This window comes from Scomber japonicus, chromosome 11 (assembly GCF_027409825.1).
Source record: "Scomber japonicus isolate fScoJap1 chromosome 11, fScoJap1.pri, whole genome shotgun sequence".
Taxonomy (NCBI): Eukaryota; Metazoa; Chordata; class Actinopteri; order Scombriformes; family Scombridae; genus Scomber; species Scomber japonicus.
Window position 1 is genome coordinate 27,896,018 of NC_070588.1, and position 13,974 is coordinate 27,909,991.

Below are 13,974 nucleotides of genomic sequence, written 5' to 3' on the forward strand. Positions count from 1 at the left end.
AGGAAAGACTCATGTTCTCATCTGCAGTGAATCACATAACTAACAAAGTCTGTTACTCTACTTTTAGACCATTAAGCTTATCAGTCTCTATGGCTATAGTGGCATTTCACTTCAACTGACAGCTCTGGTTGAAGGACTTTACAATATAGTCTATAGTTACTAGACAATGTGTTTATAATTGTAGTTTAAACTTGTTTTCACTCATATAGCAGTTACCTTTTTCCAAAAATGAAAAATCTTACATAATAAGAATTTCACCCACTCATCTCATAGTAAGCTTATCCAACCTCTGTTATCTCTATTGTATTCATACCATTCATTCAAGCACACCCTCCCTTTAAACATTTTATGTAGTTCATTAGCCGCTTTTTTATCAGGGTTATTATCCATTACCTTATCCAGTTATAATAAAAACCTGACGTCAGCACACGTCCCAAGTTGCATCATGTTATGTTTTTAAAAAAACAGCCCAGTATTCCCAATGCAGTGTGATTCCCGAAAATGGTGTGTGTGTGTGTGTGTGTGTGTGTGTGTGTGTGTGTGAGAGAGAGAGAGAGAGAGAGAGAGAGAGAGAGAGAGAGAGAGAGAGAGAGAGAGAGTTATGGGGGTGGAGGGTGCGTGGGATTTGCGCAAGCGGGTGTGCTGGTGACCGGGTCGGTGTGATTGGTCACCTCTGCGTGTGCGAGGATGCCTGTCAGCCATCAAAGTTGTGTGCTTTTAAAGTGCTGCGGGCAGAGGGCACAGTGTTCAGATCACACAGCTGCTGGAGACTCAGATCAACGCGTAAACCCCGAGCATAGCGGACCGGTGCGCATCAGCAAGGATCAACCTCTCCAAACAGCGCGCAAAGAGAGAATAAAGACACAGACATGACTTTACCAACTGTGCGACAACTTCTACTTTGCTGTTTGCTCTGGTGTCTTGGATGTTGGAGCGTGACAGGTGGGTGATCACATTAAAATGATTGACAGGTTAGGGTTAGGGTTAGAGTTATTTATAAGAAAGATGAACTCAGTTATGCTAAAAAGTGAGTTCTAAATGATGTAATTATGTTAGTAATGATTTTAGATGCAGTACAACTTGTTTTATATTTATATTTTTTATAATGTATATATTCAGGAATGGTCACTTAGTGCTACATACTTACATGCTATTTAAAATGTATCATTTGAAATTGAATTGATTGGGTTTTATAATTACTATAGTATACTACTTATACTTTTTACTACTGAGTCTTATACTATATGATCACACCTACTGTATGTGGACAAAAATGACTTTAGGCTAGACCATGTATACACAAACTGCAAAAATGGAAAAAAGTCTTTATAATACAATATAAATATGTGATGGTAAAAGAGTAAGAAAGTAGAAACCATATTAAGTGCTTTCTTGGGGAAAATACCTAAAATACATTCCCCATCTCTCAACAAACACACACACACACACACACACACACACACACACACACACACACACACACACACACACACACACACATTTAAATGTAAACTGTGAAATTATTGAGTATATCTAGTATAATTTTCTATCCTCATTTCATTTTCATCCTAATATATAACATATAAAAAGTAATAAGTATGACCTCTATAAATTATTTGTATTGAATTTAACTTAAGTAATGGTTTTATTAATGCTACTGAATCATTTATTATTGTTTTTAGATCAGTAATAAGCTATCAATAAGTAGATTGATGTTTTTCTTTCTTCTTTCTAATTTGCTCCTAAAGCCATCAGAGAGTTCTTCAATGGATGCTTTAAACATTTATCTTCAGTAAATGAGCCGTAGAGCATCTGGACTAACACCCATTCATTAACAGCCTGTTCACATTAACAGCTGGATTACTGTAGGAGAAGAACATGGATTTCATTTTCTCCTTTCATTATGGTTTTATTGCACGGAGCCTTTCTGGGGTCACATGGTAGAAAACAACAGTGTGTGTAAATCTGTGCGAATGGATTTGAGTTTTATCTTTTCCATGTGACCTCCGAGCGTGTAAGTGTTTATGTGTTGATATAATGCATTTCTTTGGATTATGTCAAGCACTTTTATTCTCCCATGTCAAGTAATTAAGAAAAAATCACAGGTTTCCCATTTTACCCTTAAAGTCTGCAGATGTAAATGAGTAGCTCTCTAGATTAAGAGCTATGATTAAGATAGTTAGTCTGGAGGAGGATACTCATACCAGTCAAATGACTTTTTGACTAAAAAGGTGTGTTCAGGTACAATTCAGATGGCTGAAAAGCAAATGATTCCACTGACCTCTTCCAGTTTAATGTGCTTTGTTATATTAACCACACCCACAGCTACAGTGTGTCAAGATGTAAAGCTACTGAGTACACATCACTGCATCACTGCAGCGAGGACAGATCCACAACCACTGTCTAAAGATTTTAAAGTGATTTAAAAAGTAACCCAACTCTTTAAAGTTGAAATTGAAGTAATCTCTGTAACGATACTCAAGGTTATGATTTAAATTTGGATTTAAGCTAGTTATCAAGTGAAAAAATACCACAATTTTTTTTTGCAGAAATCCTCATTTGATTCAAAATGCATCTTTTAATCTGTGATTGTTCTCATAAGAATGTTGCATAAGATGTTATATAAGATTAGATTCAATTACCCAGAAAATGTAATTAAAGTACAGTAAATCTATTTAAAGTCATTATCCTATTGAATTAGTATAGTATTATTGAACAGTGATTATCTTTATACATTTACTATTCTTAAAGGAGACGATATTTAAATAAGATTGATTTATCAGCTGCACCACTCTGTCATATGTGTTGCAGTGTATTTTGTTATGTTTGCTATATTAAATCACATGTGTTCTTCATGCAGATGCCAGTCTTCTGGATCAGTGGGAAGAAGGGATTGCATTAAGAAAGGTAGAGAGTTATACTGTTAGCTGTTACTGTACATGTGTTAATACCAGCACTGAGATACTATGTTGGATTCACTGTCATTATTCATTCATAGTGAAGTGTGTTGTTTGTCTGCAGGTTCGAGGCATCCAAACTGATGATTTGAGTGATGTTTTGTGGCGAGACCAGAATGAGGTAGGTGGAAAAAACCATATGTTGAAATAACTTTAAAGACAACTTTCTTTTCTTTTTTTGTTCTTTTTATTTTGTTAATGAGCAGTTCACAGCATTTCAAGTTAGATGCATAAGCAATCACACAAAATAAGGTAGTGTAAATGTGCAGGTGATGGACCAAACAAAAGTAATATATTCCTTCATGATATGAGCAATATGGTTATGAGGAATATCTCCAGTATAAAAAACTGTTTATATTAATCTGAAGTTGTGTTTTCTCCTCAGAATCAAGTCCAGAATGTTTTCAAAAGAGTAAGTTTTCCTCCTCAGCTCTGTTCATTTTTATTGCTGATGTCTAATAATTCAGCAGCAGTTGTCTAACTTTGATATTTCTTCTTTGTTCCAGTTCCTGTTTCATTACTCTAAAGCACTCAACTCTGTTGGAGCTGTGCGGCAGCAGGTGAGCAGAGGAGCAAGCAAGCCACAGCTGCTCCTCAGCTGTTATATTATGTCATTTCTTCAAACGTCATTTCAGAGATTTATTGCTTTCATTTAACATCATTGATTCCAACAAGGTTTCGTCTCACTTTTTGTGACTTTAAATGGCAGCACAGATGAAAGGAAGAGCCTCCTACAGCTGGAAAATGAAACATTATGAGACCTTACTCGAGGTTTCACTACCAATACCAAACAGCTGTGTTCTCTCATACTCTACGTTGAGAAATAGGATAGAATTGTTTTTCTGGAAAATATTACTTTTTATGAAGCAAACTCAACCCAAATTAACACATCTTCATGTATGTTAATCCAAACACAAGCAGCTGTACAAATATGTCACCACACCAAACAACTTTTCAAACGTTTTCACTATTGGAGACACAATTACAATATAGATAATACATTATGACCTTTTTGCTGGAAGTGAAAGGTGCTCATAAAACTCAGTCTGAGCTGTGTTAAGTCAGTCTTTATCTCGTCTTGACATCCAACATGTTTCATGTTATAAGTCTTACTTTGACTAATGCATACAGTGACGTTCAATGACGCAACATCGTAAACACCTAACAGGAGCGCTCTCTCTCTCTCAGCTGATAACAGAAAGCAGCAAACCGGGTATTTACTGGAAGTTAATGCCGAAAACTCTTCAAATACCGTCACACACACATGATGGTCATTGAATGAACAGTGTTATGAGTCGGTGTTTTATTCGGCGTGTATCTGATCCACCAACTAGCACGTGTTTAGTGAGAAATCTAAATGTTTGAAGCAGCTCGGCTCTCATTCCCTCAGTCCTCTCCTACTGAAACAGCGCAGCTATCCAGTAGAGGCTGGCAGAGAGTTGATGCGACAACATCCACAGTGTAAAGTTTTTACGGGAATACAGTATATCTTTATGAATTATATTAAAGTCGAATTGACAAGAAGACTATTGACATCTGACGTTTTTTATCTTGTGTTTCTAGAGTAATGGCACGCTAACAAATCTTTACGTGTCCGCAAAAACACACATTTCTTAAAGGGAGTTTGGTGTAATATTTTGTCATTTTTCAACGTTTTGTCACTACTAAAAAATCACCAGGTAACTACTAAAGTATGATAAGACTGTCTGACGTTGCCTGTTATTAGTTATTAGTTTGATTCATGTTTGCAGCCTAATTGTGTGTGTTTGTATTGATTACTGAGGGTGATCAGGCCAATTATCAGCTGATTGGACTAAAGGCACTATGCAGTAAATGGTTGCCCTTTGTGTGCCTGTTATTAAACTGTTTTCCTAATTAAACAGGATGTGCTTGATGGTCCCAATAAAACCTGAGAGCTTAACATTCTCACTGCTCTTTAGCAAGTGAGTTACATTAACATTCATTCACTCAGAAAAGGCTAATATTTCTCTGTATAACATGACCTCTTTCTGTCAGCTGCTGTGTTCACACATGATTTAAGGACAGTTGGAGGAGTTAAACCTGTGATTTTCTGCTTTTGTCTAAGCTTCGTTTGTCTTTGACTTAGAAATTATAATGATTTTAATCACATGTTTTGTCTGATGTCATCTGACCCTCTGCTTCTGCTGCCTCATCTCTTCCCTCCTCCAGGCGAACTCAGTTCACCCTCTGATGCGACTGTCCCCTAAGCTTTCCCAGAGGAGAAAGAAGAAGGTGGTGCTTTTGGTAAGAAAATATCACTCTCTCTCTCACACACACACACACAGTTATTTAAGAGGGTGAAGAAGAAAATGGGCTTCAACCATCTAGAGAAACATACTAATGCATGTGTGAGGAATATAGAAAAAAACACCTCTGATTTAAGCAACAAGTGGTCAAACTGTGGGAGCATCTTCAGTTTGGGCACACAAAGCTTCTTTTTAGGGTTCCCTGTCTTTGGCATGCTTCAGACCCTCATCACAAGTTGAATGTCTTTTAATCTTAAGAAAAATCTTTATTTGAGAACACAAAGAGCATTTTTTTCCCTTCTTTGTCATTTTGTAATACCTCAGATTTATTTTACGGCCCCTTGAAAGGACCTGACCCCCAGGTTGGGAACCGCTATTTTGAAAAGGCTCTGCCTGAAGTCTGAAAGAGGAGAGCTCAAGAACAAACCAGTGAATCACATCACTGCTCTGGTTGCTTTTAACTCTAACACTGACTTTTCTCTTTCTGTCTCACTTGTGAAACAGAAGATTCGAGCTCTGCCGGAGGGGATGTTGTAAGAGAAAGCTCTAAAAGAAGAAGAAGAAAAAAAAAAATCTGATTTAACAGAAGATGAGGAGCAGCAGGTCGCCGCCGCCGCTGCCGCCACCTCCGGATGTCACGGCCGGTGGAGCATCTCAGACGTGTCTCTCCACACAGAAACATGACGTAGTGTTCCAAGAAAATAAATGATTGTGTAGTTGGAAAAAACTGAACTGCACTGCCATGTGTCTTCCTGCTTCCAAATGTAAAAAAGAAAATCAATGTGAACTGTGAACTGTTTCCCCACGCACTAACCTGCTCATGTTGCACTGTTGGACGAGACACAGCTTTCACACAAACACAAGCAGAACACTCACAATAACTCCTTTATAAGTCCTTTATAAATCAACCGTGACGCACATTCCATTTAAATGAGCACTTAGACAAAAAAACATGAATTATTGTGGCAAATGAACTCGCATTTAACAGTTTGAAATGTATATGTGTGAAACATAATTAAAAAACTCAAATTTTGTCTTTGAAGCTTTTGTAAAGATTTGGGTCATTGAGTGTGATGTTAATTTGAGTTATAAAAAGAGTGATTGTTGAGCTGTTTCCCAGTTGAGAACAATGGGAGGACGGGATGGTTCCATCACGAGGTCACGGGTGTGATTCTGTCCCCCCCCCCCCCCCCCGAAAAAATATGAAAAGTAGGTGCTGATAAAGGAGATGCAGCCCCTTCTCTGTCCCTGCTCAAACTGTTGTTTTTTTTTAATACGGTCCTCTGAGTGTTTTTTTTAGCAGCCTGTGTGTTCAGCTGTGACAGATTGTGTCTTATTAGTCCTCATCGTCAGAGTCGCTGTCCTTTCGTGAGGGAAGCGACGATCTGATTGATGACATCAGCTTGTCTTCAATTTGCTTTTTGGGGTTTTCCTCTAGGTCTGTCTTCACCGCTCCGCTCTCTGATAACCTCCACTCCAGCTCTGGATGAGACACACAGAAACACAAAACACTTCACTCACTGAATATGACACAATATACAAGATGTGACTTTAATTCTGTCACCAGCGTAAAAGAAAGAGAAATCCTTTTTTTGTTGGCAGTGTTTTGGCATCACTCCCATCAGTCATGGTCAAATGTTACTCATCAGCTTCATTGTAGTGACACTTTAAATTTTTAACATTTAAATTCACAATTTGTTAAAAAGAGTAAAGGGTCATCCACACCAATATTGATAACGATAATGATGTGAGCATACACACTTATGAACTATAACGTCCTGTAAACAGTGGTGCCAAGCATTGCATTGCACTCTCTAACTGTGTCAGCAAATGATGAAAATAGATATTGATGAGCTGTTACTGTTGTGTGCTGAACAGAGAAATAAAAAGAAAAGCAGAAGGGTTTACGGTCAGGTGCTGATTCAGTGTGTTGATCAGAAGTATTTCGAGACATTAGTTGCTGTGATGTTTCAGTATTTACAGACAGAACTGACCCGACTGACAGCAGCACATGTTGAAGCAGCCTTTATTGAGCTGTGGCAGTAACACACAGTATGAGCACAGACCTGAAGCCTTAAAGATTCACTAACTTTGTTTTTACAAATATAACAGAGAACAAAGTTCCAGATTGTATAATAAAGAGAGACAAACCTATCTAAAGAAATCACCTCTGGGTAGGGCTGGGCAATATGGGCAGAATCAAATATCACAATATTCTTGACCAAATACATCAATATGGATATTTTGATAATATGGTAGGGATGATTATCGGTGCTTTCACAAAATATTTACACTATGAGATTTTTAATGAGTAATCATTAGTAATAATAACTAAGTGGATAAAAGCAGAAAATAGAACTCAGAAAATGACATTTTTACTGTAATGCTGCCTTTAAAAGCAGAAAAACACAACACTTATTCCATATCACAATATTATGATATTCAGAATCTAAGACGATATCTATGAAATATCACGATAATGATATAATATCGATTTATTGCCCAGCCCTACCTCTGAGTGTCATTCTGCTCCAATTTACAGTGTGTCAATATATGGTGAGACAGGAGCAAAGATGCATTAAATCAATAAATATAAATAAATAAAGTCATCAGTCAGTTTCTATAATTACGATATCATTCGCCACTCGTCCTTGTCGTTATAGTTGTGGTATGGACTCACATCCACTTGAATTAGAACCATTTTTCTCGTTACAGTTCTTGGTGTGGATGGCACCACAAGACGTGACACATTCAATGACTCTCCAGAATGATACTTATTACTGGTGTTACATCACCGTCACTCTTACCTTCTACTTTGAGGTTCATGCCGCCGAACACCAGCGGCCCGATGAACTGAGCCTTCATCTCCCCCTCCAAGTAGACGAAGACGGTGGGCAGGTTGCGGTCGGGGTAGTTGGGGATGCAGGTGGTGGAGATGGACTTGAGGAACTTGGTCTGAGGGAACTTCCTGGCCAGTACGCTCAGGTGCTGGTTGATGAGGGCGCACAGAGGGATGCTGGGAAAACCAGACGGACAGGTTAGTGTTGTGCTTTTGGTCAAAAATAATACTTATTTCTCACATTTTTTTGAATACACATTGAAGAGTTTTGTCTCGACTTTTGCTGGGTGACCTTACCCTTGTTTGTAGAGGTGCAGCACCACCCAGATGCCGTCTCCGGCCTTGTTGACCTCCTTGACGTAGTCCTGTCCGGAGATTTCATCCAGCTCTCCGAACGCGTTCTTGATCTGCGTCGCCTTCCACTCAGCGAGCCGTTTTTGTCTGCAGAGAGTCATGAAGAGCATTGGTGAGCTGCTGTTTCACACTACAAAGTGTCTCAATCCACTGCTGAGAGTTTCAGTGTTGTGGTTAACAGAAACTCTCAGTTGTGTGATTCAGAAAAGCCACATTTATCCTGTGAGCGTGTGTGGACCGAGTGTAAGGGTTACAGGTTTGACCTTTGTGGTCAGCTGTAAGAACTAAGCATGATTTCCAGCTGTTCTTAATGTATATAAACACATAACTACAGCAGCCCCCTACTCACCTGTACATCTCAATAGCAGCTTCATCATCGTCACTGAACTCATCTTCATTCTCCTCCAGCTCTTCTAGTGTCATGCTCTCGTACGTTTTGACTGTTCAGAGAAACAACTACAGTCAGAAGAGCTGATTGATTGATTGGTTGAATATTAGCAGTAACCTCAGTAAATAGGCAATGTGGTTTTTATGATTTGGGTGAATTGACCCTTAAAAGTAAGTTTCTGTGCAATGTTAACATTTGTCTTCCACATTATCCCAAACTGTCTCTCTTACCAATAGACTGCTGCTGAAGGGCCAGCTCCTCCTCTTCATCATCTTTAGGGACCTCCTTAGGAGGAAGGATACCTTTCTTCCTCAGGATATCATTCCACTCTGTGTCTTCATTGGGGTCCTGGGGAGGAAACACAGCATATATAGTCCATTAAATCTTGTAGTTTCATTTTGAAGATTAAAGTCAGAACTAAACTTAACTGCTGTATTCAGTTAATCTCTGTTTTATTTTCAAGTTTAAATTTAGACTGACTGAGAGGAAAACCCATGACCCATCCAACACCCACCAATCATCAACACAATTTATTTTATTCTTCTTAAAGCTGCAACAATGAATTGATAAATCGATTAGTTGATTGACAGATAATTAATCTGCAACTATTTCAACGACTGAATCATTTTTTTAGTCATTTTCTAAGCAAAAATATGACACATTTGCAGGTTTCAGCTTCTCAAATGTGATGATTTTAAGCTCTTCTGTGTCATATAGTTGTACTGTAAGCCCTTTTATTTTGCTAGGTAAGTTTCATATCCACAAAGACATAATATCAGAAACAACTCCATCATTTAAGTTATTATTGATTTAAATATATTATCTAAATCTAGTCAGAATGTAATTAAATATCTGTCATTTATACCTTTACTTTTTATTTAGTTATTTTATATTTTTTATTTTATTATTATTATATATTATTTATACTTTTAAGTTTACCTTTTATTTATGAACTGAAATGACAGGTTGCTTGTACATTCCTTGTTTATTCTATTCAACTAAGTTTTAACTCAGCATTTTTACCATTTTCTCACAATCAATACAACAAGAAAATTATTGACAGATTAACTGATAATGATATTAATTATTAGTTGCAGCCCTAGATGACTTGGGAAGAAACAGTAATCTCCAAAGAGTCATTTACTCAGTTCATCATACTGGATAGTTAATACTGGGTTTTTTTGGGTTTTTTTGTTGGACAGAACATACAACAGAACAAATAAAGAATATACAAACAGCCAGAGATTCCAGTTCATAAATAAAATATTCAAGAAAGTAGTGTAAATAGACAAATTAAACGGTTTTCATATAAAATAATACAAATAAAGAATAAAAATAAATAAAAATGCTTTTAGTGTTTTTGATATTTTGGCCTTGTGAATATGAAATATTCATAACAAAATAAAAACGTTTACAATGTTACAAATATTGTTATTTTGAAACACAATACCGGGAATAATGTTTTTTCCTTCAATACAAATCTTATTTTGAAGTATTATTGGATAGTTCATAGTTTGGTAGCTTTCCAACTACTGGGCGACGTCACTGCTCACGTCACTGTAGAGCTGTTCGAGCTTTTTTTAGACGCATGCTCACACAGTATTAACTATTTCATTTAACACTATATATGACAGTATATGGACTCAATACATTACTGTTCTGAAACAGTATTTATCAAAAAAAAGTGTTCGAAATATCAGGAAGACTGATGAAAATGAAGATAAAGATAATGATGACCGATAAATGGTTGGTAATATGGAAGCAACACCTGTTCATTTCGGTATAGTTTGTTAATGAATTCACCAATTAACCAGACAATGTTTTAGCTCTAGAAATGAGAAATGATAAGAAGAAATGACAAGAAGCAGCTAAGCGAGCTAACAGTGAAGCTAACATTAGCCTCTGTTGGTAACTTTTAAAAGTCCCGCCGCGAAATTATCTCAATACACAACTCGGACAGCTACAGCTCCTTTACCAGTGGGACATGACAGCGTGTTAGAGTCTAATTAAGTTCAACCAACCTGCATTTTGACAGATGAACGTCTCCTCTGAAATCACACCACTACCCTGCCTCACACACGGAAACAGAAGGAGCGCCTACACACGGGTTCCGGCGGAAAACAAAAAAACTCTCGGCGTCTCAAACAATCAAGAGGTTCGCCAAAAAATAAAATAAAGTCCTTGGCACTTACTATATGGTAAGTAGAATTTATACAACAACGTATTTTATTTAAAATACGGTTGTAGTTTGGTATTCTTTTACTGAAATGACCGAGGTACCGGTGTTTTAGCGGACAATAATAGAAGCGACACCGAGTTCCTTTTGAGGCACAATACGACCAAATAAGGAGAGGGAGCGCAGCTTTCCATTTGTGGCGTAACTAAACAGCTGCTGCTCTCTCTCTCTCTCTCTCTCTCTCTCACACACACACACACACACACACACACACACACACACACGCGCGCGCGCGCGCGCTTTCATCACTTTAGAGGACATTCCTTTGACTCATTGACTTACATTAATTTCCTACTTATCCTAAACCTAAACTAACCTTAACTTTAAACCAAGTCTTCACCCTTAAAATGAATGATTTACATTTGGAATACCTCGTACACACACACACACAGACACACACACTTACATGAAAGTATCGCCCTGGATTTAAATGTATTCAGTCTTGATCACACAGATGGAGAAAATACAAAAATGAAGTTTTTAATGACTCAAAATACTTCAAACATTGAGAAGATTACCATAAAGTAGAAATATGGAATAAAATATAGCTTTATCAGTTCTTATTATTACTTTTATAAAGAAAGGTCCTTTTCCCAGTGTTATTATAAATCGTTGATAATCTGATTATAATCTGAAACTGGGCAACTCTGTAATTAACAACATAATACAAGCTTGAGGAAAAGGTTAAATTACACATGCCTATTTATAAAAACACAAACACATGCACTAAAAAAAGACTGAAGTGGATGGTGATGTTTATTTAAAGTCTAGAGTTTAAGGTGTGGTTTAAAAGCTAGTGCAGTGGCACTGCAAGCACTGGAAGTAGTCCACATGTTATAACCAGGTTTTTAGTCACTTCCTCTTTTTCTACTTCCTCTTTTTACATATATTACTAGCATACAGGCCTTATTAATCTGCCAAAGTAGTATTTGGCGATATTCATTGCAGGGCTGACTCTATTAAGGCTGAATGATCAGACTGGGAAATTTACACATCTACAGTACAATACAGCATCAACTAAACTGGGTCTTGCATTATTAGTTAATGATTTATTATGGCAGGAGGTGAGCAGGGGTCCTCAGGGGCCCAGCAGCACATGTTTGACCTTAAGCTACTTAACAGCACCATTTGTTTGCACTGTAATGCTGATAAGACTGACTGTTTATTGCTTTACTCATCATTTATCGATCAATATTCAGCTTCTGTTGATAAGGATCACTGATTTCCAGGATACACTGTTGAGCAGGGGTTGCATCGTCAATTCCTATTTATTCACATTTCAACTGATATGAATACATTTGTGTTGACGGAACATAAAACTATTTAGCTTGGGTTATATAAAATGTTGTTGCTTGAAAGTGCTTGGGCGCGCTTTTTCATACCATCAGCCATTATCATACAAAGCAACTTCTGCTTTTTCATACCGTCAGCCATTATCATACCCAGGAACTTCTGCATATTGCATATCGTATTTTATCTGATCTTTATCTTAGTTAGTTTTCCTTGTTAGTGAGGTATTATTTATTGACTTTTTTGACGAAGAATTGACATGAGGAAATCTCATTTAGGCCTATTTTTAAAGATGGTAGTTTTTTTTGTCTCAGTGGAGAACTGATATCATCAGCGGTGTGTTTCCTGTCTTTGCTGTGTTGTTATTTGAAGCTTTGACTTGTCTAACCTGATTTTCCAGCTGCTCTGATCTTCTTCTGCATTCATTCACATAGCCTATAATTCACTCCTTAATATTATGTGATATCAGCTAAATTACTTTGATGTAAAAGTTAAGTAATTAATAAACATAGACAACATATTTTAAGGCTTCAGAGCAAACATTCTCCTTTCAGTTTTCAGAATGAATGAACTGGATTCAAACAATCAGCCTTTGTATTATAATTATCACAGGGAGCACCTGAGCACGGTGTCGGCTCAGCAGCCAATCACAGCACGGCCAGTTGCTCTCTGTCGTAACTGGCGGAAGGGAAAGTTGGTGAAATGCGGAAGAGGAGAAAATACTAACAGAGCACTCACTCTGTTCTTGTTTTTCAGGAACTAAAAACATAACTCAGTGCGTTTTGTTTTTAGCTCGTAAAAACATTGTAGTTGTTCTTTTTCTTAGCTAAAATATGATTTATCAACTTCATTTTCTAAGCCTTTTCATTTTTTGTGTTCATTTTTAAAAGTTATTCTTCTATTGCTTGTCCAGTGATGTTAATTATTAGATTTATTGTGAATATATATTTATATATTTTTGGGAATGTGATTGTTATGTTTTTGTATAGCTATTATAAAACACATAAAACAAAACAAGTAGCCTAATTTGTATATAGGCCTATTACTATGTCTATAGCTAAGTTCATATTAAACATATACCGAGAATTTAGGCTCCAGTGTGGCAGAGACTGATGCACACATGCACAAATGAGGATGATATATGTTCGACATACTTTTTGGAAAATAGCAAACAAAACTGTACAAAAAAATATTTTTATTTGGGTTGCACATGGAAAAAATATTTGGAAAGCATTATTTATTTATTTTTTAGGTTATGCAGTGGTTTTATGATTCATATGTTTATAATTTTAATATGAGTGTAGTAACGTTCAAATTGTTTTGATGACAAAACTTTTTGTTTTTATAAAAAAAAAAAAAACGGGTCATTTTTACACTTTCAGCACATTTCTTCTAGGGTCCCTGGGTCTAATCTATGGGGTAGCTTTTCATACCACCACTGAGGGGCGCCAAAGTCTAAAATACTACATCCATCAACTTCAACATTCAGGCTGTACAAAGGGGGCTTTAAGTTTAATTCTATAACAATGTTGGGTGTAGGTGGTCACAAACACAGCTAAATTCTTTCCACTTCTCCCACTTCTCCCAGTAGGCCTACAATATTAAGCTGCAGTGAATTTTTCACTGAGATATTTTTTCCGTCT

The 13,974-nt window shown here is 36.9% G+C and overlaps 2 protein-coding genes across 2 annotated transcripts; one reads left to right on the top strand and one right to left on the bottom strand.

Annotated features, from left to right (window-relative positions):
- Positions 1-869: 869 nt before the first annotated feature.
- Positions 870-5,761, top strand: nms (neuromedin S). The gene is made up of 7 exons (XM_053328301.1): positions 870-942; positions 2,861-2,907; positions 3,022-3,078; positions 3,343-3,369; positions 3,464-3,517; positions 5,148-5,222; positions 5,729-5,761. Exons 1-7 carry the CDS (start codon positions 870-872, stop codon positions 5,759-5,761), a joined length of 366 nt encoding a protein of 121 aa, XP_053184276.1.
- Positions 5,762-6,106: 345 nt separating this feature from the next.
- On the bottom strand, positions 6,107-10,897 carry pdcl3 (phosducin-like 3). The gene is made up of 6 exons (XM_053329270.1): positions 10,827-10,897; positions 9,036-9,153; positions 8,767-8,857; positions 8,361-8,504; positions 8,032-8,240; positions 6,107-6,706 (listed from the first exon to the last, which is right to left on the bottom strand). The coding sequence occupies exons 1-6, from the start codon at positions 10,830-10,832 to the stop codon at positions 6,561-6,563; spliced, it is 714 nt and encodes a 237-aa protein (XP_053185245.1). The 5' UTR covers positions 10,833-10,897; the 3' UTR covers positions 6,107-6,560.
- Positions 10,898-13,974: the final 3,077 nt, after the last annotated feature.